Genomic DNA, 25,621 nt, shown 5'->3' on the forward strand with positions numbered 1-25,621 from the left:
GTCATGCCATGGCACACGCCATCGTCTCAAAATAAGTAAAAGAGCCTTCTTCATTATTTTAATCGACATGACATAAGCTGGCCACATGACTCTGACGGCCACAGTGATCATGAGCAAGCAGCTGGTAGCATGTACATACTGCTTACTCATCCTTCCACATATCAAGGACTATGTTGCACTGGCATGCCCCTTACCGAATAGTATTCTTGATTCTGATTGGTGGAATTGATGGGCAGCTGCAGTAAGATTAGTAATAACTGCTTGCTCTTTGCTAGAGCAAAGAAATGGCAGAGTCATCCGAACCATCACACATGCCACATACTGATAGACAGCCAAGTAAATACAGGTCTCAAATTTCACAACACTACAGCTTCTAGAACAAACAGCTCAAAAGTTTCTCAAATGTTTTGTAGCCATCAACACACTTAACTATAAAATTATACAGTGATGCTTGAAAGTTTGTGAACCCTTTAAAGTGTTCTACATTTCTACATAAATATGACCTAAAACATCATCAGATTTTCACACAAGTCCTAAAAGTAGATAAAGAGAACCCAGTTAAACAAATGAGACAAAAATATTATACTTGGCCATTTATTTATTTCTGTGAGTGGCAAAAGTATGTGAACCTCTAGGATTAGCAGTTCATTTGAAGGTGAAATTAGAGTCAGGTGTTTTCAATGAATGGGATGACAATGAGGTGTGAGTGGGCACCCTGTTTTATTTAAAGAACAGGGATCTATCAAAGTCTGATCTTCACAACACGTTTGTGGAAGTGTATCATGGCACGAACAAAGGAGATTTCTGAGGACCTCAGAAAAAGCGTTGTTGATGCCCATCAGGCTGGAAAAGGTTACAAAACCATCTCTAAAGAGTTTGGACTCCACCAATCCACAGTCAGACAGATTGTGTACAAATGGAGGCAATTCAACACCATTGTTACCCTCCCCAGGAGTGGTCGACCAACGAAGATCACTCCAAGAGCAAGGTGTGTAATAGTCGGCGAGGTCACAAAGGACCCCAGGGTAACTTTTAAGCAACTGAAGGCCTCTCTCACATTGGCTAATGTTAATGTTTATGAGTCCACCATCAGGAGAACACTGAACAACAAATAGTATGCATGGCAAGGTTGCAAGGAGAAAGCCACTGCTCTCCAAGAAGAACATTGCTGCTCGTCTGCAGTTTGCTAAAGATCACGTGGACAAGCCAGAAGGCTACTGGAAAAATGTTTTGTGGACGGATGAGACCAAAAAAGAACTTTTTGGTTTAAATAAGAAGCGTTATGTTTGGAGAAAGGAAAACACTGCATTCCAGCATAAGAACCTTATCCCTTATTGGGATGAAATATACCGTCTAAAAGACATAAATAAAGCATATGAGGAATTCTTGAGGATATATACATCATTATATAATAAAAATTGCCCAACTGTTCAATACAGTAAAAAAGTCAAACATGCAGTATGTCCATGGATTACAAGGGGTTTACAAAATGCCTGTAAAAAGAAAAATACACTGTATAGAGAGTTCATAAAGCAGAAAACTAAAGAGGCAGAGGATAGATATAATAAATAAAAAAATAAATTAACTAATATTATAAGGGCTGCTAATAAAGAATATTATAAGTAATTATTAAACGATAACAGAAATAATATCAAAGTAATTTGGAGCACTTTGAACAGTATTATAAAAAATGGGTCAATATCAGGGCTTTACATTAGCACCCGCCCACCCGCCAAATGCAGGTAAAATTCGGCTTTGGCGGGTAATGACTTTAGTCCCACTAGCCACTTTGCCGGGTGGTTTATTCTGTGGTATGACAATATATTTTAATTGTAGTTTTCTCTGAAGACATTCGATATAATAAACGCATTGCAATGTAATATTACGTGCCTACAACTCCCATGAGCACCTGCATAAACATTCTGACATGTTAGAATTGTTTAGAATGTTCGTTAATGGCTCAGATAAAATCAGTGATACGGTAACCTGCGGTTAATGAACAAAGCAACAAAGTTGCTGACGACTGACAAGCGCACTATGTGGCGGCATGTAGCTGGAGTTTCAAACCCTGCTGCTCAGGGAAAAAGGGGCAGAGATGAGCAGGGCCGGAGCAGCATTTTAAAATCACCGAGGTCCGTGATGCACAAACCGCGCGCTGAAAAATTTGACTTATTTAAATGAGAGAGGCGAATTACACGCCACACAAGAGATCTATTCCTGAAATTACTTTTAATGGTGTTTGAACTGAATATCATCAGTTTTGAAAAAAAAAATCCTGTATATGGCAAGAGTAAGAATAATTTAAGCTTGTTTAATGGTTTGATCTGGCCCAAGCAATGAGGACAAAACTGCGCTGCTTTGAAAATGTAAATTTAACAGCTTGATGAAAGTGCACTGATGGTTACCATGGAAACCCCGTGTCTCCTGCACTGCGTTCCTCCGCCGAGTCGCACACTTATTTGGTTTTGTGTTCTTGGTCTCAGAGCCACGCTCACAAAACAGACACAGAAGACAGAATCAATGTTTAACATAATTAACAATGCACTTTTTACAGAGACGTTTTAATGTTATTCTTTATTTTTTTATCCAGTTGAATATTTAGCGTACAAATGTATTTTCAGCTCTTAAAAATGACCGAGGTCCGGACCGCGGGGGCCTCACAGCTGGCTACGGCCATGGAGATGAACAAGATGCTAATAGGAAGATAAGACAGTTCAATGACAAATGGAAGTTAGGGCGAGATTGGCTAGTTCATAGCAAAACCGAAAATACCCTGTACTGCGAAGACTGTAGAAAGTATGGCAAAGACAGACACCAGTAATTTTAAACTCGAAACTATAAAGGACCACGAAAAGTCAAATGCACACATCGGTACTATAACATCAAAACCGGCGAAGACGGCTAGTTCACTACAGGACAGCATTGCTTTCAAGTCCCTGGCTGTCATGAAGTCAGCTGAGCTGGAGAGGCTGGAGCTGCTGTTTAGAAACATTCACGGGATTGGAAAGAAGTTGATCCCGCCCCAGCTATCAACTTATGGCCTGCTGGAAGCCTCAGGTCACGGAGACCATTTTTCATGGACCATTCAGACTCATCTGATGATGAATGTAATGAGGACAATTAATGTCTCTCTCTACACATGTTCTCTCTCTCTCTCTCTCTCTCTCTCTCTCTCTCTCTCTCACACACACACACAATTAATAGATAATACATAATAATACTTGATAATACACATAATACTTGCATATCAAAACATCAAATGTTTTTCAATGATAAATGTTTTGAATTGGACTTTTAATATTAGAATCAGTTCAGTTGTACTGAATGTTATTTTTCATATTATATGATATTTCATATTGTAAGGGGCTTGAATTCGAGTTCAATAAACAGAATACTCTGTTTATATTTTTGTCTGAATTGGTTGCATGTTTTCATATAGGGAGCTACCTTAACAGCACTGAATACTTGAGTGCTACTGTAGAGATACATTATACGCTGCCATTCATAATTAAATCTAGGTCTTCCGAACTTTAACGTATCATGGTGAATAAAAAAACTTCGATTTCCTGGCAACAAAATTGTGGCTAGTGAAAAGGCTAAATGGCTAGTGACTCGGGAAAACCACTAGCCACAGTGGCCGGTGAGCAAAAAAGTTAATGTAAAGCTCTGGTCAAGATATATAAATTATCCAAGGTACTTTCTTAATAATGACAAAGATGAATATAATATGGATGTGGTAGTTAATGGCTGAAACTATTACTTTGTAAATGTAGGACCGGTCTTAGCAGAACAAATCCCAGATCCAGGAACATCTGCTGAAAATCTGGGCAATTTGATAGATAATAATTATTTTTCAATGTTCCTTACAGCAGTGGAAGAAAAAGAAATTGTTGATATTGTTGGGAAATGTATGAATAAAAAAATCTACCGACTGTGATGACATTGACATGATGATATTGAAAAATGTTATTGATAGAATATCCAAACCATTCACATATATATGCAATTTGTCATTTCTAACCGGTACATTTCCAAACAGAATGAAAACAGCAAAAGTCATTCCTCTGTACAAATCTGGGAGCAAACACCACTTTCACAAACTACAGACCTGTCTCACTACTTCCGCAATTCTCCAAAATTCTCGAAAAACTTTTCAATAACCGATTGGATAAATTTATTGACAAACATAAACTACTTAGTGACAGTCAATATGGATTTAGAGCATATAGATCAACATCACTGGCTTTAATAGAATTGAAGAAATCACCAATTCCATAGAGTAGAAAAAACATGAAGTTGGAATATTCACTGATTTAAAGAAAGCATTTGATACAATAAATCATGACATATTAATAAAAAAACTGGAACGATATGGCATCAGGGGTATAGTTTTAAACTGGGTTAAAAGCTACTTAAAAGGATAGTTCGGGATTTTTGACATGAATCTGTATGGCATCCCCATCAATAGTGTCGTGCAAACACACTGACTTACCCCTGACAGCATCCTGTGAGTCCAGTTCTTGTCCAGTTTTGGTCCAGACGAAAGTAGTCCGGCAAGTTTGTTGGGGTCACGAAAGTAAAACATTTTTTTGTCTCAAAACAGTATGTGTTCAAAAGAGTGATATATTTGCATCACAAAACCGTTGCCAAATAAAAAGTCAGACCTCGAAATCGCTTGGCACTATTTTCTCTCCCTTCTTATCACTGCGCACTGCCGCCAGGTGACAGCCACGGCTGTTTCATTCATTGTTTACTGCTAGCAAAGTTAGCGACAACATGTCTGACTACGACAGCAACGTTGAAAACATTGACTTCATCTCACAGCCAAAGGGATATCTTTATGAACCCGAATATACAGATGAAGAAATTCGCCAGATGGAGTTAGAACGGGCAGAGAGAGAAAGGGTGGACAGAGAAGTGGAAGAAGGTGAAGCTGGAGCTGCAGCTTGTTAGCGCCGCTGATCTGAACTCCTAATCACTGCCAAACAATGGGAAAGGTGTTGATTCCTGCGCAGGTGTCAACATGACAGCGCGCAGTGATAAGAAGGGAGATAAAATAGTGCCAAGCAATTTCGAGGTCTGACTTTTTATTTGGCAACGGTTTTGTGATGCAAATATATCACTCTTTTGAACACATACTGTTTTGAGAAGAAAAACGTTTTACTTTCGTGACCCCAACAAACTTGCCGGACTACTTTCGTCTGGACCAAAACTGGACTCACAGGATGCTGTCAGGGGTAAGTCAGTGTGTTTGCACGACACTATTGATGGGGATGCCATACAGATTCATGTCAAAAATCCCGAACTATCCCTTTAAGTAACAGGAGACAGTTTGTGAAGCTGGGAAATTGTTCTTCCTCATGTTTGGGCATAACTTGTGGTGTTCCCCAGGGGTCAGTGTTAGGACCAAAGTTTTTTATACTATATATCAACGACATATGTAGTGTATCTAAAGTAATGAAGCTTGTCTTGTTTGCTGACGATACAAATATCCTCTTTTCTGGTGATAATTTAATGGAACTATTGCAGGAGATCACAACAGAAATAAGTAAATTAACAATATGGTTCAACAGTAACAAATTATCATTAAACTTGAACAAATCCAAAGTAATATTATTTGGTAACAACAAAACAAACACACAAATATTCAAATAGATGGGGTTATTATAGAAAGAGTTAAGGAAATCTAATTTCTTGGAACAACTACTGATGAAAAACTCAGCTGGAAACCACATATAAAAAACATACAATCCAAAGTATCAAGAAGTATAGCAATATTGAACAAAGTCAAACAGTTTCTAGATCACAATTCACTCCGGATTCTTTACTGTTCCCTGGTTTCACCTTATTAGGATGCAGTGCTGCTGCACAGCAACCTATGGGCTCCCCTAGGGGAGCCCATAGGTTGCAGTGCAAAGCACTGCAACTATTGTTCTTCTACGCGTTTCTTCTTCTTCTTATTCCTACGCAAATTTCGATTTCGAATAACTCAATAACCGTACGTCGCACACAGACAAACAATATATCAAAACGTGCGGCTCGATCGGCCTCGCTATGCTATTACTTTTCTCTACAGAACACAATTTTTTCGCAACGTAGTCACGAAAAAATCGTCGAAAACCCCCCATTCATTTCTATGGAATTAATTGAAAAAAAAAAAAAGCACTTTTTCAAACATCCGCTGCTCTGGCATGCTTTCACCTAGAGACGTGATTCAAACTCTAAAACGTAGGAAAACTTCTCCTCTGTGGATCTGGCATTCAACTTTTCTGCTAGGTTCTACACTTTCGGATCAGTCCTGGCTCAAAGACCATGTGGGTTCCGGGAGAAAATCCGGCTTTTGAATGGGTGTCTATTGCGTTACACACCAGTGCAGCTTGTTTAGTTAGAGTGTAGAGAGCTTGAAAAAAAAGCTCCAACTTTCTCGCTTAAACTGTGTTTCCAGTCACAAATTTCACTCTACAGACATGATTTTCTCAAAAGTAGTAGTCACACTTGTCCTGATTCACACAATGTGTCTACCTAACCGATAGGAGTTACGTTTTTTGAATGAGATGCCTCAAAGTAACGAGAGGACAGCAAGTCTGCCTCATTGACTGCCATTATAAACCTGGCAAAAAAGTCACTCGTTTTTAACTCGCTCTAGTGTCCTCATTTTTCACACTAGTGACAAAAAAATTACATGTATGTGTTCAGGAGACCCTTGTAGCACTCACTGTGAAAGAATTTTGTGAATAGCTGCTTTCGTTTTTGAGTTATTCATTGTTGTTCGAGGCCTGCTCCTGAGCAAAAAACAGCAGAAAACTGACAAGATCTTGTGTGACTCAGCGCTCCTGCTCAGGCCCGTCGCCATGCCGACTGGGGCCAGTGAGGGAGCAGAGAGGGGGGAGGGGCTGCTGTCTCAAGCACACACATAAATCATGGCATTGTAGCTTCATAGCAGGTCACACATTCACGGCCAGCAAACATGCGTGACCGAATTGCTTCGCGCACTGCATCCTCTCACAATTTCCCCCGGGGAATTGTCCGGTCTAGTTTAAGTTACTGTGCAGAGGTATGGGGCAATAATTACAAAAATACATTCATTATTCATTCACCAAAAAAGTGCAATAAGGATTATACACAAGGCTGGTTACCGGGATCATACAAATACATTATTCTTACAGTCAGAAATACTGAAATTTGCAGATCTGGTGGACTTTCAAATGGCACAAATATTATTCAATGCAAACAATAATCAACTCCCACATAATATTCAAAAACTGTTCACTGAAAGAGAAGGGAGTTATAATTTAAGGGGTTTATTTAAATTTAAAAATTATAGGGTGCGCACAACCAAGAAAAGGTTTTTGTATTTCTGTTTGTGGGGTGAAGTGGTGGAACAGTTTGAATGAGGAGCTCAAGGGATGTCCAGACATGAAGCGGTTTAAAAAGATGTACAAAAATGTGATTTTCACAATGTTCCCGTATAAGGATAAAGGGGATTAATCATAACTGGCCGTTTGTTGTGCATTTTTTCTTTTTTGAGTCTTCGTCTATTTGTTTTGTTTTTATTTTGTTCTCCATTGTGAGCGTGGCATTTGTAGTAAACTTGTGTGTAGACATATGGATATACACATATAATTAATTAATTATATGATAGTCAGAGAATTGATGTCTGAATAGTTGAAGTAATAAGTAATATACGTGTGTGTGTGTGTGTGTGTGTGTGTGTGTGTGTGTGTATATATATATATATATATATATATATATATATATATATATATATATATATATATATATATATATGGAAGCTAGATAATCAATTTATATTGACTAAAGTAGAGGGGTGGGATTAAATAAGTTTTTACTTCAGCCCACTCCTTTTCGGACATGTAAACTCAAAACTGCGTAGTGCATCCTTGTTTGTATTTTTGTCTTGTTTTCTTTTGTTTTGATTTTGATATATTATTATTACCTATATTATTTAAGGTTTATTTTCTAATTTAGTGGCTTTTTACATGTTCTTGTTGCAAATGCTGTTTTGCTTTTCTTGTTATCTGCTTATTTATTCATTGTTTGTTTACATGTTCGAAATAAACTATCATCATCATCATCCCATCTGTGAAACATGGTGGTGGTAGTATCATGGTTTGGGCCCGTTTTGCTGCATCTGGCCCCAGAACAGCTTGCCATCATTGACGGAACAATGAATTCTGAATTACACCAGCAAATTCTAAAGGAAAATGCCAGGACATCTGTCCATGAACTGAATCTCAAGAGAAGGTGGGTCATGCAGCAAGACAATGACCCTAAGCACACAAGTCGTTCTACCAAAGAACAGTTAAAGAAGAATAAAGTGAATGTTTTGGAATGGCCAAGTCAAAGTCCTGACCTTAATCCAATGGAAATGTTGTGGAAGGACCTGAAGCGAGCAGTTCATGTGAGGAAACCCACCAAAATCCCAGAGTTGAAGCTGTTCTGTATGGATGAACGGGCTACAATTCCTCCAAGCCGGTGTGCAGGACTGATCAACAGTTACTGGAAACGTTTAGTTGCAGTTATTGCTGCACAAGGGGGTCACACCAGATACTGAAAGCAAAGGGTCACATACTTTTGCCACTCACAGATATGTAATATTGGATCATTTTCCTCAATAAATAAATGGCCAAGTATAATATTTTTGTTTCATTTGTTTAACTGGGTTCTCTTTATCTACTTTCAGGACTTGTGTGAAAATCTGATGATGTTTTAGGTCATATTTATGCAGAAATATAGAAAATTCTAAAGGGTTCACAAACTTTCAAGCACTACTGTACATTCCACAGTGCAATTCCCCCCCCAGTGCAAATGTGCTTCTTGAACATTATTTAAATGTGTACAATAATATTTTGTCTGCTTTTTAGAGACATGGAGACATTTCAATTCCTAAACTTTCCATTTGCAGAGTACATTCGGTCCAAATTGATATTGTTTTATTGACGTTTGGATTAAACCTATTCAGTTCACGTGAGCAGTCAAATCAGCAAATGACTATATAAACTTAATACATATAATACATTTAGATAATTGTATTTACAGAATTTTTAGTTCCACCACTTTACCAAATAAATAAATAAATAAATAAATAAATATCAGGGTTTCCCATACATAGACCATTGTGTGGCGCAGCGCCACACAATCAGACTCGCGATTTGGAAAAATAAAAATAAAAATTCCGTTGCGTATCATTCCGTTCATTCATAGTGCTCGCTCTTCTCGTTCACGCGTGCACACAGACAGAGAGAGAGAGAGGCGGCTAATTAAAAATAACGCAGCCTTCCCGATTCGCCTTCCCGACCCCTTATTTTAAAAGGTAGCGTGCATCATGCTCGTGATGAGCTTTATCATAGCCTTCTTGGCTTACAGGAAACGGACATCCCTGAGTCAGGCTATAAACCAGTTTTGATTCAGACAGCAGCAGCTTGACGCGAGGAACCGGCCTTATTGCATTATCCCGTTTATCCCGCTTCAGCAATGACTTCCCTTACAATAGGGCACTGGAGTTTTTTTTTTTTTTCAGGAAGCCATGCAGAACTAAATGTTCTGATAGGGCATGCAGGCTTTGCACCAATTAGGGTAATGCTTTTTCATTATTGTTAGTTGCCTTGGTGTTACCTTAAGTGGTTTCTTACATCTAATTATGATATTTTATTTTATTATTATTTTGTTGTTACATTATACTATTTATTTCATTTTAGTATTGGTTGAGGTAAGTGTTGAGTTCAATATTTAAAATAAAAACCTCCAGCTTGTTTTTTGCAATTTATTCCTTGAATGTCAACTAAAGAATGATTGAAAGATTGCCACCAAAAAGGCAAAAAACTAAGGTAAAAAACAGAGATGCACCGATTGACCGGCTGCCGATCGGAATCGGCCGATTTTCACGTGATCGGCCATGACCGGCGACCGGCCGGTCAAAATTAAAATATGCCGATTTTCTGCCGATCAAAACTTGTGTATCACATAGAGATGAAAGTGGAAATACTCGTAATTCGCAACTAAAAAGACTGCAGCGACACTGGCAGCTTGAACATGCTTTCTAGTGCGATTGTGTTGTGCTTGCGCAGAACAGCGTCAGTCCTGCACGCCTAACGAGCTCCGGCGCGCGCGCCATTAACAACAACAAAATTCACTATATTTGGATATCCACATATAGTGAATTTTTTTTTGTGTGCCAGATATTGGATGTGAAAAGAAGAAAACGTTTGTGGTTATGTGACTTTCCCATTACAGGAATTAATATGTTAGCCTATTACCAAACATCTAGTTAGATTTGTACAAAGAGAGAGAGAAAAAAAATGCCTTTTTGTTTGTTTTACGACCTTGGTTGCACTTGATTCCATTGGAAATTACTCTACAAATACACATTTGACAAAGATGATAGAATGGCTATGGTATAAGTATGACTGGAAATTATTTTTTGTATTTTGATACTGAATGAAGAAATGGGTTGTTCTATAAGGCATAAGTTTTCAGATCTATAAATAGGCTTATGAAAGTGTGTTCCATAGCAGTAGGCAAATAATATATGAGGGGGAAGTTGTTTTTGTGCCAGATATTGAATGGGAAAAGAAAAAAATGTTTGTGTGAATTTCCTATTTCAGGAATTAATATGTTAATACCAAACATGAAGAAAGATTTTACAAAGAACAATGTCTTTTTGTTTGTTTTCAACCTCTGAGGTGTTGAAAATTTATTACTGAAAATCTGGCAGAATGTTCTATTAAAGAAAAGATAAAAAGAAAATAGTCTTTGTGTGTGCTGTGAAGTGGTTTGAAAAAATGAAATCGGAATCGTCAGGTCACACTCCATGGAAAATCGGAATCGGCCCAAAAAATTGCAATCAGTGCATCTCTAGTAAAAACTAAACTTTAACTTCAATTTTGGTGAGTAATTTTCATAAATTTAAAAAGACAGGTTTTCCACCAACATCAAGCCCAGCAAACTAATGGCCTGCCCTGTAATGTAAAGTTGGGTCGAGGCATGAAACCAGGCAGGGTTCTGGTAAAAACTGTTTTAGCTGTCTAGAGAACTTGAAAGAATTTAGATTGAACTGAATAATCTCAAATGCTTCTTGTAGCTTTAAAATAGTCCCAGCAGGTGACTCTGAAGAAAAATACTGTGTGTTTGAACACCGCCCGCTGTAAACACTTTGCATACACCCCAATGACTGACTCCACCGACCGCCACGACACCACCACGCACGATTCCCTCATCGGCACAGTGGAGCACCACAAATTGCTACCTGGTCTGTGGGAAACACTGTGTGTGTGTATATATATATGTATGTATAAATAAAAATAACAGACCCTCTGTTTCAGCTTCATTTTGAGAACCAGGGTTCTAATAAATAGCCGTGATAAAATCATCAGCTTGAAACTGTGTCAAGGTCTTGTCACTGCTAGAAATGGATGTTCTGTTGACCCAGGCCATTTTTATACAATTGTACAATTGCAAAATTTAGTTAAAATAGGCAATGCTTAATATGAATATGTTTAATAAGTAGAGAGAGGTAATATCTCATCTCATCTCATTATCTCTAGCCGCTTTATCCTGTTCTACAGGGTTGCAGGCAAGCTGGAGCCTATCCCAGCTGACTACGGGCGAAAGGCGGGGTACACCCTGGACAAGTCGCCAGGTCATCACAGGGCTGACACATAGACACAGACAACCATTCACACTCACATTCACACCTACGGTCAATTTAGAGTCACCAGTTAACCTAACCTGCATGTCTTTGGACTGTGGGGGAAACCGGAGCACCCGGAGGAAACCCACACGGACACGGGGAGAACATGCAAATTCCGCACAGAAAGGCCCTCGCCGGCCATGGGGCTCGAACCCAGGACCTTCTTGCTGTGAGGCGACAGCGCTAACCACTACACCACCGTGCCGCCTGAGAGGTAATATTTAATATTAATTACACTAAATCTTACAAAACTTTGTGGGAGTGTAAATTAAAAAAAAAAAAGTAATATTGTGCTAAAGACTCTTTTGTTAATTTATAATTGGGTTACCAGATGTCCTCGGTTTCTGGGGACAGTCCCCGGTTTCGAGAACCTGTCTCCAGTTATAGCAGTCACCAGAAATGCTCCTGATTTTTACTGTGTATTCAACCCCCCCCCCCCCCAAAAAAAAAAGAGCAGCAGAGGTTTCCTGTTATTATATCATTACTACTTTGTCTGAAGAGGGGCAGGGAATTAACTGTGTCACAGCAGTTTTCTCATTCTTAATATCCTCTACTATTTGCTTGAATCTTAACCATTAGACAGAGTCCTCTATATCCCCTGCCCTATATGCCAAGTTTCAAGATATCATGTGTCACATTTTTCAAGTTGTGCTTCAGGAAACCAACCCTACCTCTTTACACTGACCTCAGCAGCCCATGGCATAAACCCACCGGACCTTTGGTCCAGGTGAGCTAAAAATTTAAATTTCTCACATTTCTTTGCATCAAAATGCACATACCGGTACACATTACTTAAATCAACACATATACCAACTTTCAAGACCATACCACTCATAGTTTTCAAGTTCTGCTCTGGAAACAAAACCGACCCCAAGACTAAAAGTAAAATTTCTCAAATTTCTTAGTATGATCAATCAAACTCCTTCCTACGCCACACGGCGCCAATCCCCGTTTCCATAGCCCTCAGCCTCTCGTCTATTACCTAGCTAGGGTTACAGTGGGGGGGGGGGGGGGGGGGGGGGCATCCTCTGGTAACCGCAAGAGTTTGACTCCCCACTCACATCTGTATTGCAGCATGTCTTGCCAGACGGCAGTAGGTACCATTTTTATGATGGTCTTTGGAATGACCCGACTGTGAGTAGAACTCGCGATCTCCCGATCAAGAAGCGGAAACGCTAACCACTAGGCCAACTTGCGGTATGCTTAGTATGAAAAGGCACATCTACATCACCTTGTTAACATGTCTACCAAGTTTCAAATCCGTATCATGAATAGTTTTGGATATACAGTGGGGCAAAAAAGTATTTAGTCAGCCACCAATTGTGCAAGTTCTCCCACTTAAAAAGATGAGAGAGGCCTGTAATTTTCATCATAGGTACACTTCAACTATGAGAGACAGAATGGGGGGAAAGAATCCAGGAAATCACATTGTAGGATTTTTAATGAATTAATTGGTAAATTCCTCGGTAAAATAAGTATTTGGTCACCTACAAACAAGCAAGATTTCTGGCTCTCACAGACCTGTAACTTCTTCTTTAAGAGGCTCCTCTGTCCTCCACTCGTTACCTGTATTAATGGCACCTGTTTGAACTCGTTATCAGTATAAAAGACACCTGTCCACAACCTCAAACAGTCACACTCCAAACTCCACTATGGCCAAGACCAGAGTTGTCAAAGGACACCAGAAACAAAATTGTAGACCTGCACCAGGCTGGGAAGACTGAATCTGCAATAGGTAAGCAGCTTGGTGTGAAGAAATCAACTGTGGGAGCAATTATTAGAAAATGGAAGACATACAAGACCACTGATGATCTCCCTCGATCTGGGGCTCCACGCAAGATCTCACCCCGTGGGGTCAAAATGATCACAAGAACAGTGAGCAAAAATCCCAGAACCACACGGGGGGGACCTAGTGAATGACCTGCAGAGAGCTGGGACCAAAATAACAAAGGCTACCATCAGTAACACACTACGCCGCCAGGGACTCAAATCCTGCAGTGCCAGACATGTCCCCCTGCTTAAGCCAGTACATGTCCAGGCCCGTCTGAAGTTTGCTAGAGAGCATTTGGATGATCCAGAAGAGGATTGGGAGAATGTCATATGGTCAGACGAAACCAAAATAGAACTTTTTGGTAAAAACTCAACTTGTCGTGTTTGGAGGAGAAAGAATGCTGAGTTGCATCCAAAGAACACCATACCTACTGTGAAGCATGGGGGTGGAAACATCATGCTTTGGGGCTGTTTTTCTGCAAAGGGACCAGGACGACTGATCCATGTAAAGGAAAGAATGAATGGGGCCATGTATCATGAGATTTTGAGTGAAAACCTCCTTCCATCAGCAAGGGCATTGAAGATGAAACGTGGCTGGGTCTTTCAGCATGACAATGATCCCAAACACACCGCCCGGGCAACGGAGTGGCTTCGTAAGAAGCATTTCAAAGTCCTGGAGTGGCCTAGCCAGTCTCCAGATCTCAACCCCATAGAAAATCTTTGGAGGGAGTTGAAAGTCTGTGTTGCCCAGCGACAGCCCCAAAACATCACTGCTCTAGAGGAGATCTGCATGGAGGAATGGGCCAAAATACCAGCAACAGTGTGTGAAAACCTTGTGAAGACTTACAGAAAACGTTTGACCTCTGTCATTGCCAACAAAGGGTATATAACAAAGTATTGAGATGAACTTTTGTTATTGACCAAATACTTATTTTCCACCATAATTTGCAAATAAATTCTTTAAAAATCAGACAGTGATTTTCTGGATTTTTTTTCTTATTTTGTCTCTCATAGTTGAGGTATACCTATGATGAAAATTACAGGCCTCTCTCATCTTTTTAAGTGGGAGAACTTGCACAATTGGTGACTGACTAAATACTTTTTTGCTCCACTGTATGCTCCAGAAACAAACATTCCTCTTAGAAACTAAGTCAAAATCTATTTATGTAAAAATTTGAAAAATACTTCTTTTCAAAAATCCAAAATAGAAAAAGGCACCAGTTCACATGTTGCTTGATATGTATACAAAGTTTCATGGAGATATCTACAGTAGTTTTAAAGATATGGCCCGGAAATGAAAACGTGACCAGATGGATGGACGGATGGAACCCGTTTCTATATCCCTCGCCAAATTTCGTTTGGGAACTGGATAAAAACACTTTCACAGTAGGGTAAATCTTTTGAGATACTGCCTAACAGCCTTATACTGTTATAAATTACTGTATCTGCTGAATAATCTTATGACTCTTAGGAAACCGATGAATTTAGGTAAAATATTTGTAGCTAAACTAACTATGCTGGGTAAAGGCTGTGAAATCAGCCTTTACATTAGCTATTATGAGTATAAAATGGTCAGGTAATGGTAATCTCAGTCTTCTAAGAAGAAAATGTCAATTGTAGAACACATTAGCCCTTTTCAGCTTTGTTGGACTAAGCCTATTCATAATCATCTCACTTTTCATTCTCATTACATTACATGGCATTTAGCAGACGCACTTATCCAGAGCGATGTAAAACAAGTGCAAAAGTCAGGTACACGAAGTGCTCAAGTTCTAGACAAGAAAGTTCTAGTGCTGACTGAACAAGTGACAGAATAATACTCGGTGTAATATTCTGATGAAGTACCAATACTCAACAAACAGCCAAGGAAGCAAACCAACCATACAAATTAACTATACGAATGAACTGACAAAGTACAACTAAATAGAGAAAAATAAAACTCCAACAGCTAACTCCAGGCTAGACAGTACACGGCCTGGGTTGGTCTAGACCGATACATGGTTACACAGTGGGCAGGGAAGCAGGGGAGAGGTGCAGCCTGAAGAGGTGGATCTTCAGTCTGTGCTTGAAGGCGGTCAGGGAGTTGGCAGTTCTGACCTCAATGGGAAGGTCGTTCCACCAACGGGAAGCAAGGACAGACAGCAGTCTTGAGTGGGCTGGGCAAGAGCGGAGAGGAGGAAGGGCCAGGCAACCAGTAGTCTCGGAGCGTCGGGATCTGGCTGGCGTGTAGGGATGGATCAGACTCTGGAGGTATTCTCTCTTCCTTTTGTCACTTTTTTGATCATCTTTTGTCCAATTTGGTGTCTTCTTCAGAGAAGAATGCAGATTCCTTTGGTGTAAGTATTATGTAGTTGTCACATAATCATTATAAATATGCTATGATGTTGTAATCTTGTTCAAAAGTACTTTTGTCTATGGGTTTTTGGTTGGTTTTTTGGCTGCTGTCTCTTCCTTTATTCTAGCCAGACCTCCAAGACCCTGTGGACCCAGGACCCCTGAACCTATCTGTATCGGTCACATCTAACGGAAACACTGTATCAGTAACACTGTAACACCTGTATCAGTTTCTGTAATCTCGATTTTTTTGGATGTTATTGTGACTGAGAAGATAAGTAAACGCACTTTACTTGACCATTCTAGTTTTACTGTTTTATTGTGTGTGCAAAAGTTTACTTAAAATTCCACTCATCATCGTACTGTAAACTATGATTTCTGACAGGAGTTTACCATGTTACAAGTGAAATCAGCAGAACCAGGATTGTCTTATCTTTAGCCATTCCGATGTTGATGTGTTGGTGTGCTTGGGATCATTGTCCTGCTGCATGACTCACTTTCAGCCCAGCTTAAGCTGCTGGACAGATGGCCTCACATTTGTCTCAAGAACAGTTTGGTATAAAGTAGAGTTCACTGTTGTCTCATCATGAGTGCAAGTTTCCCCAGGTCCTGTGGCTGTAAAACAAGCCCAAATCATTACCCCTCCACCACCATGCTTCACAGTTGGTATGGGGTGTTTGTTGCGATACACCATTTGGTTTTTGCCAAACACGCTGCCGTGCACGATGACCAAACATCTCCACCTTGGTTTCACAGTCAAAAGGATGGTCTCTAGTCAAAAAGATATTGTTCGAGAACTTTTGTGGTTTGTTCAGATGCAATTTTGCAATCCAAAGTCGTACTGCCATATTATTTTTGATGAAAATGGTCTTTTTCCTAGCTACCCTAGAGCCTCCTAGTTTCCGTTTCAAAAAACATTAAATTCCGTTTCAGAGAATGGCTAATTCCGTTTCAATTCCGTTTCAGACAATTTGTTTCAGTTATATGCTCAAATGACAACTAAATTGGCATTTTTAGATTTTCAACATATAAAATACATAATTCAGAATCAGAATTCTTAAGTACATGTAATAAATGCATGAAATTTTATGTTTCAGGTACTGTAACTGGTGTTGGGAGGCATCTGCATGTTTGTTGTCCTTGTGCATCTATCCCTGTAATCCTGCTTTACTGGCCTGCTGTAGTACAACTTCATATAAAGCTTTAAACTTTCCATACACAGTCTAATATCTTAATGCACCTTAGAATCAACACTAAATTTCACTTCACTGAAAATGTGTTTCATTTATTTAAGACTGTAGTTAATTAATTAGTGCTGTTAACTTGATTGTTGACTGGCTCCTGCTATTTTCTTTAAAATTTTATATTGTATATTAATACTTTTATGGTTATCCTTACTCTTTATACATGTACATTTAAATAAAACAATCTCAGTTATCATTTTATCCATGTTTTTCAAACTTTTATTCGTCGTTATGCTTACAATGTTTTCAGTGCAACGACAGGTCTAACAAAGTGTGTGACAGTGTCCATTTAATATATACTTTAAATGATTGAAATTATTTAACAGTTAACTCTATTATTAGTTTAATTTACATTTTGCCTGTAAATTATTCATTTAATAATGCACAAGGGCGGCACGGTGGTGTAGTAGTTAGCGCTGTCGCCTCACAGCAAGAAGGTCCTGGGTTCGAGCCCCGGGGCCGGCGAGGGCCTTTCTGTGCGGAGTTTGCATGTTCTCCCCGTGTCCGCGTGGGTTTCCTCCGGGTGCTCCGGTTTCCCCCACAGTCCAAAGACATGCAGGTTAGGTTAACTGGTGACTCTAAATTGACCGTAGGTGTGAATGTGAGTGTGAATGGTTGTCTGTGTCTATGTGTCAGCCCTGTGATGACCTGGTGACTTGTCCAGGGTGTACCCCGCCTTTTGCCCGTAGTCAGCTGGGATAGGCTCCAGCTTGCCTGCGACCCTGTAGAAGGATAAAGCGGCTACAGATAATGAGATGAGATGAGATAATGCACAAGTCTTCAAACTCTTTATTTAGAAAATCATTCTTCAGAACATAACTTCTTATTTAAGAACATAAACCATTAAATCATGAAAATAATCAGTTGCTATTATATAATGTTAAACTGAAAAGCCTTGGTGCAAACTACTAATGGAAATCTGACTGTTCAAAATCGGCCTTCAAGATCACCATTATAATACAGCATTAGGAGTTCCTTTGTGCTTGAAAATATTCCGTGGCCATGTGTTAATAACGTGTGGGAACGAGATCCTATTCCGTGGCCACGACTTGTTTAATGCGTGGGAACGAGATGATTATTAGGTGGCCACGACTTAATAACGCGTGGCCACGAGAAGTGTTAGTCATTTCATCACTGAGACTGTTGACTTTCTGGCATCAGTAGCTTCAGCTGCAAATATGGACAAGTTTGATCTGATTTCGTTTTATTTTAATCTAGGAATGAATTATAATGATATCCTTAAATCACTTGTAGTTAGACATGGAGTAATTCTGAGCAAGAGACACTTAATTCAGCTGCTCAAAAAGCACGGGCTCAAACGTAGACAATATGCTGACCTCGGGGAAGTTATATATTTCATCATACAGGATAAATCCTGTATTTATTGCACAATTGACGGCCGCTCAAAAACTGGACATCATCCCATCAGGCTGGAACTTGAATCATCTCGTGGCCACGCGTTATTAATTCGTGGCCACCCAATAATCATCTCGTTCCCACGCATTAAGCAAGTCATGGCCACGGAATAGGATCTCGTTCCCCCGCGTTAACTCGTGGCCACAGAATATTTTTTTTTCACCCATGTCACCAGAGGGGCTCCGTAGATTCCGTTTCTGAGCACCAATTCCGTTTCTGACCCCAATTTCCGTGATTTCCGTCCGTTTTCCGCGACTGCGGAAAATCGGAGGCCCTACTACTCTTCCATGAAAGCCATACTTGTTTAGTCTTTTTCTGGTTTTCTTTTTCATGAACAAACATTTAACGTGCTTAAGAGGCCTGTCGGTCACATGACGTAGCTCTTGTGTTTTTCTTTATATCTGTCAGCATTAAACGGTATGATATTATACTGAATTTGTTGGGACGCCTACTCCTGTGAAGATTGGCAACTATCTTGAAGGTTCTCCATTTGTAAACAGTCCTTCTCACTGCAGAATGGTGAATTTCAAAATGTTTGGAGATGGCCTTATAACCCTTCCCAGATTGATGACCAGCAACAATTGCTTCTCTGAGGTCATGCCTGATGTCTTTTCTTCTAGGCATGATATAGACACACACCTGATTTCTCTAAAACACCAAAAGTTACACATTCATAGAAGTAGTTACACTTCTTGATGAATCATGTGCATTTCATTTGTAACACCCAGCTGCTAATTATTCTCTTTAAGGTAGACTGCTTTTCAGATTTTTCAAGTGTAGGTCATAAAAAGAATTTTCCTTGACACCCAGCTATTTTTGTTTAGTGGACCGAAAGCTACTGAACCCCAATCATATACCTCCAATTGTATTATCTTTTTTTGTTTTTAATAACAATTAATGAATTAAGGAGCACGTGCCTCTAAATTCTCCGCCATTCCTGTCTGCTTCGACATGACCCATTTTAAAAACCTACGTCATAGATCACGTGGTGGGCTTTTCCCGTTTTGCGCAAAGTATTGGGGGATAGAAATATGAAACAAGAGCAAAATGGAGGACACGAGTGTGCAAAAGAAACGTCAAAGACCGACTACAGTCACGGAAAGCGAGAACAAAAGACGTTATGTTGCAAAGGAACAAACTAATATCGGCGGTCAGCGAGCACCTCGGTGTGATCAGCTGTTCGTTTAGTGACAAAATGATGGAACTATGTCAGTGCACGGTCAAAGGTAAACCTGTGCATGTGCACACAGACTTCCTCTGTCTGCTTGACTGCGCGAAGCGAGCAATTTCATGCACACTATTTGCTCTGGAATCCCTTCGAATTAAATAACTTCCCAGCCACAGAATGGCCTGATATTTTATGAGATATTACAGAAATAAACATACATCACAATGAAGAAATTTCAGAGGGAACTAAATTTCACTGATTTTATGAAATCGAAAGGTCATCTAGCTTTAAAGATTGTGGAAATAGGAAGGATGTACTTATCCCCACCCACCCAGTTTATAAATGTTGGTTTATTTTTTGGGGAAAATGAATACATATAGAAATCTGCTGGGGGTTTTTTTCTTCGTAGTCACCAGAGGTTATTTCTTTACAGAAGTTAGTGAGAACCACACAATTATTATTTAGGCCCTGATAAATTTAAAAAAAAAAACAACATCAAATCGAAGGATGGTATATTTCCTTTTTCCCATGATTGTACACTACCGTTCAAAAGTTTGGGGTCACCCAGACAATTTAGTGTTTTCCATGAAAAGTCACACTTTTATTTACCACCATAAGTTGTAAAATGAATAGAAAATATAGTCAAGACATTTTTCTGGCCATTTTGAGCATTTAATCGACCCCACAAATGTGATGCTCCAGAAACTCAATCTGCTCAAAGGAAGGTCAGTTTTATAGCTTCTCTAAAGAGCTCAACTGTTTTCAGCTGTGTTAACATGATTGTACAAGGGTTTTCTAATCATCCATTAGCCTTCTGAGGCAATGAGCAAACACATTGTACCATTAGAACACTGGAGTGAGAGTTGCTGGAAATGGGCCTCTATACACCTATGGAGATATTGCACCAAAAACCACACATTTGCAGCTAGAATAGTCATTTAGCACATTAGCAATGTATAGAGTGGATTTCTGATTAGTTTAAAGTGATCTTCATTGAAAAGAACAGTGCTTTTCTTTCAAAAATAAGGACATTTCAAAGTGACCCCAAACTTTTGAACGGTAGTGTGTAAGGACCAGTCATTTTTTCTTATACAACATTAACATTTAATATAGATCATTTTGGGCAAAAGAAAGCATAGTAGTCATATTTGCCTGGCAGGATTTCTGGATAAAATATTCAGAACAATCACAGACATCATAATACAGTACGTGGATGTTTTAAAAATACCACGGCAACCTATCAAACTCAAATTCTTGCTTTGAATGTGGGAGTAAGCAGATACGTTGGATGCGATTAAGGTTAGGGGGTTTGGGAGGAAAGAAGACAACTAATAGGAGTGAAGACAACAGTTAGAACTTGACTGACATCAACAGGGGCCTACTAATACAGCAGGAAGGCTGAAAAAACATAGCAGCTGTGGTGAAGGCTCAGCTTTAACAAGCCCTTCCCCACATAACCACTGTGCTGAGGATTACGACAGTGGCATTCAACTTCCCCACTCCACCATCACCCAAGTACAATGGTACCACTGGACTTGTTTTTATTGTAAATCCATAAATAAATCACAGGGTAAGAGTAGTCCGGGTAAAGGCCCAGGCAACAAGATCATACATAATGGGGAATTGAAGAATGACCATAGGCTACATTCGGCAAATTCATCAAGCCTCCTCCTAATCAAATATCCTACAGTTGATATCTGGAACACAAATTAAATTTTTTTTTTATGGATTTCTGAACTCAACGCAGGATCAAAATGATACATACAGGGTAAAAAAAAATACACATACAGCACACCTAACATTTGGCCAAATGTTCCTTGGCAAGTTTCACCTTGACCAAACATTTCTGGCAGGCATCAACAAGCTTCTGGCAGAATCCTGGTTGGATATTTGACCACTCTTCTTGGTAGAATTAGTAGAGATCAATTCAATTTGTTGGTTTCCTGGCACACACCTGACTTTTAAGTACAGGGCACATATTTTCAATCGGGTTGAGGTCAGGACCTTAGGAAGGCCATTCCAAAAGCTTAAATGTTAGCCTACTTTATCCATTCCACAACAGCTTTGATGTGTTTGGGGCCCTTGTCCTGTTGGAACACCCAAACACATACATGTCAACCTATATGGATTGTCCGGAAATGATACGGATTTTAGCTCATTTCAAGGGCGTACAAAGTAAGTCTTACGGATTTTCAGTATTTTCTGACCTAAATTTATTTTGTGTATCTTACTTGAACATCATCAGCTGATCGTCGCAAAAATATACAAAAGCTCGATTTATAGACAAAGAACAGCGTGTCTGCAGGGGCAGATAACCCAGACTATGTGAAACCGGATGTTTATTCCTCAAGCCTCATGCAGTATCGTGACTGTGAGACTTCGCTCGTTCAGGTCATGTGCAGGATCTGCATTTAAACGCGCCAAACGGTCATTATTCGAACGATTTTCTCATTGTGCAGAGCGACATTGTTTACACCTGAGAGATTTTGAATAGTGTCTGCTGAGTGAAAGAATGGGAACACCGAGAAAGAAAATGAGATACGGCGGGCGGTATCTTCCTGAATGGAAGGAGACATTTAATGGTGTCATTGTTCTGGCGAAAAATAATGTAAATGTGTATTGTACAAATGTACATCAAAATAAAAGTTTGGTGCGATTCGAAGGCTACAAGGATTTTATATTGATTTTATGGATTTCTTCCTCTGATACTACAAGTGGACGCTCAAAGGGGTTGACATGTATGCAAACATGTCCGATCTTCTAGCTGATGGTTTGAAGTGAAGAACTCTGAGGTAATCCTCCTTCATTATTCCTCACCTTTACTTCTCCAAACACACTTCTGGTCATTGTGGCCATTCCACTCAATTTTTCGTCTCATCTGACCATAAAATGTTCATCCAGAAGGCTTTTTCTTTGTCTGCTGCAAACTTTAGTCAAGCTTGAAGGTAGAGCAGGGGCTTCTTTCTTGGACAGCAACCTCTTAGTCATGGTGATGTAAAGGTCGCTCAACTGTAAACCGTGACACTGGTGTTCCAGCAGCTTCCACTTCATGGCAGGCCTGTGCCTTGGTGGTTCCTGACCATCCAAACCAATTTCCTCTCAGTTGAAGGTGACAGTTTGGATCTTCTTCCAGACCTTGGCAAAGTGGCTACACCTCCCAAAAACTGGTATTTATCAAAGAAACAGTTTTTTTATGTTGCCACAGAGAAGCTGCCAGTTGTAGTCAATCATGATCACTCACAGGAAGTAAAGAGGCTTTGGATTTGACAAGACATTTTGGAACTTTCAGAACCACTGAATTAATAATCTAAATGGGTGTACGTACATTTCCGGGTGGCATGGTGGTGTCGTGGTTAGTACTGTCGCCTCAGAGCAAGAAGGTTCTGGGTTCAAGCCCAGTGGCTGATGGAGGCCTTTCTGTGTGGAGTTTGTGTTTTCTCCCTGTGTCTGTGTGGGTTTCCTCCAGGTGCTCCAGTTTCCCCCACAGTTAAAAAGACATGTGGTTAGGTTAACATGGGGCAGCCTTGGGCTGAAGTGCCCTTGAGTGAGGCACCTAACCCCCAACTGCTCCCCAGGCACTGTAGCATGGCTGCCCACTGCTCTGGGTATGTGTGTGTGCTCATTGCTCGTATGTGTGTGTTCAATGCTTCAGAGGGGTTCAATGTAGAGAGAAATTTCACTGTGTTTAAGTGTACGTGTGATAAATAAAGTTGCTCTTCTTCTGACTGTATGTATAATTTTTTTACCATGTTTTAATTTCAGAAAACCCAAAATAAATTAAAACTTACGCACCAAATATTTTTGTTGTTGTTTTTTTTTTTTACCTCGCCCGCTACAGCGTAAGTGGGGCGAGGTATTGTTTTCGGCCGGGTTTCTTGTAAACGATATTACGGGAAAACGTCTGGATCAATCTTCATGAAACTTTCAGGATAGATGAGCATTGGTCTCAAATAGAGCCTCCAACATTTTGAAGATCATCTGGTCAAGGTCACCAAAAAAGTCAAAATCGTTTCTGTTGTGGCTACTGCCTCATATAGAGGCGCTAGCCACTACGTCATCGTACTGTAAGAATGTAAGAGTGTAACAATAACGCACTGCGCATGCGCAGACACATGTTCTGATTAAAATGGCCGGTGAGTGTGTACAATTCGGTTCACCATTCGAAATAAATGGACTAGACTAAAGAAATCACTTTCAGACATGTTTATGCTTGTTACAGAGGGAAAGTGCGTTCCACTGAGCTCTAGCGATGGGCCATTTCTGGGAAATAAGAGTTTGGGTCATGGCGACAGCGTGTGTATGTCAGCCTCGGTTCGGAGGTTTCAGTTTCGAAAGCTGTAAGAGTAGAATAATATAAATTTTTTTTTTGCGGTGCGGTTTCCATCAAATCCTGCACTCTGATTGGCTGGCGAGCAGGTCCGTATCCTACGATACGGACCCCAGTTACAGACCCCGGTTACGGACCTCTGGCGACTCGCTCGTTCACAACAACAAACATAGTAGCATTCTTTATCAACATTTATCTTTTTTTTTATAAGATTTATTTATAAAGATTATCAAAAATTGTATACATTTTTGCCAGCATTTCTCAGGAGAATAGCATTAATTTTACAGCATGGATAGCGATAACGACAGTGTTCACAGCGAAAGCGAGTTTTACTACCCTGAGGAAGAAGAAATAAAAGAAAACATTTCAGGAGAAAGCTAAAAACCTCTAACTTGCTAACGCCGAGCAAAAACATGGCTGAATCCTGAATGACTCAATTTTGTATAAATAGGGGACTACATAGGCGGCAAAATGTAGTTTTTTTTCCTGCCATGGAAGTGCACTTGTATACCGAGGAGGAAGCCATTTGCATTACAGCCGTGAATGAGGATTCAAAATGGCGGCTCGGCTCGGGTTTTCCCTTTCGGGCGCTCTCGTTTTCTGTTAGAATTTGGTAAAGAAAAAAATAAATATATTATTTACCAGCTTAAGGTCGGTCCGTATGGTGAAATACCATGACCTCGGCCTTCTCAAGACCTCGATCACGGTATTTCACAATACGGACCTCCCAGCTAGTAAATAACATATGTACAGACACTTGGTATATTTTGCTTCTGTGATTTTTAAATTACGCTTCATTTTTGTAGCTACTGCCTCATAGAGTAAACATATATGCTATATTTACTGTATGGACATGGGATCAGAAAACAATTTTATTTCTAAGCAGTAGCCACATGTACCCATAGGGTACCTATTTTTTTTTCGTGATATCTTCTTTAATATTTCATCAGAAGTGTGACCGGGCGAGGCTTGTTTTGCCTGGCAACACTTTTTTTTTTATTAAAGATGTATGTTGTACAACTATTCTTCTACCGAAAAAGAACAGTTCAAAGTAATAAACGTATTATGTGTGTGTATGTATGTAGGTATGCAAATTTCATGACATACAGAAAACTTTAATCGTAGGTTCTGTAGTTATGAAATGTGTTGCAAGGATCTTGCTGTGAATAAACCCAACAGCCACAACTGTACCATCACTTCTGTCTGCGTAATGCCATCAGTTCACAGAACTGATCTTATGGCCTGCTCCTTATTACCAATAATGCAATTTAGGTGAAAAAGTGCCATCTACTGGTTAGTCATCTAGTTGCATATATCAAGAATAGGCCAGAAAAACCGGAAAAGTAATACACTGGAAAAGAAAACATTGCTAACTTTACGATAATGCATGTGACTAAGTTTAAACATACCTGCCTGTCATACTTCGCCATATACTGGATCCTAACAAGGAAAGGATAAAGCAGATGTTAGATACAGTCTGTACATATAATGTTATCACTATGCACACAAATTACATTTCTTAAATAAATATGAGGAATATATTGTCATCATGGCATGGTGCTTACATTCAACTCATAATAAACTAATGATCTGTTCAGGTGGGCCAATGGTGAGCTTCGCACTTTTAACTGCCATCGTGGTTGGATCATACC

At 39.6% G+C, this 25,621-nt stretch overlaps 1 protein-coding gene across 1 annotated transcript in view; it reads right to left on the minus strand.

Moving 5' to 3' along the window:
* The window catches only part of retreg1 (reticulophagy regulator 1), a 52,957-nt gene that overhangs the window by 21,039 nt on the left and 6,297 nt on the right, over positions 1-25,621 (minus strand). The window contains exon 3 of the mRNA XM_060932261.1: positions 25,379-25,409. Coding sequence (XP_060788244.1) covers positions 25,379-25,409 — 31 coding nt within the window. The remainder of the gene's footprint in view (positions 1-25,378; positions 25,410-25,621) is intronic.

This window comes from Neoarius graeffei, chromosome 1, assembly GCF_027579695.1.
Source record: "Neoarius graeffei isolate fNeoGra1 chromosome 1, fNeoGra1.pri, whole genome shotgun sequence".
Taxonomy (NCBI): domain Eukaryota; kingdom Metazoa; phylum Chordata; class Actinopteri; order Siluriformes; family Ariidae; genus Neoarius; species Neoarius graeffei.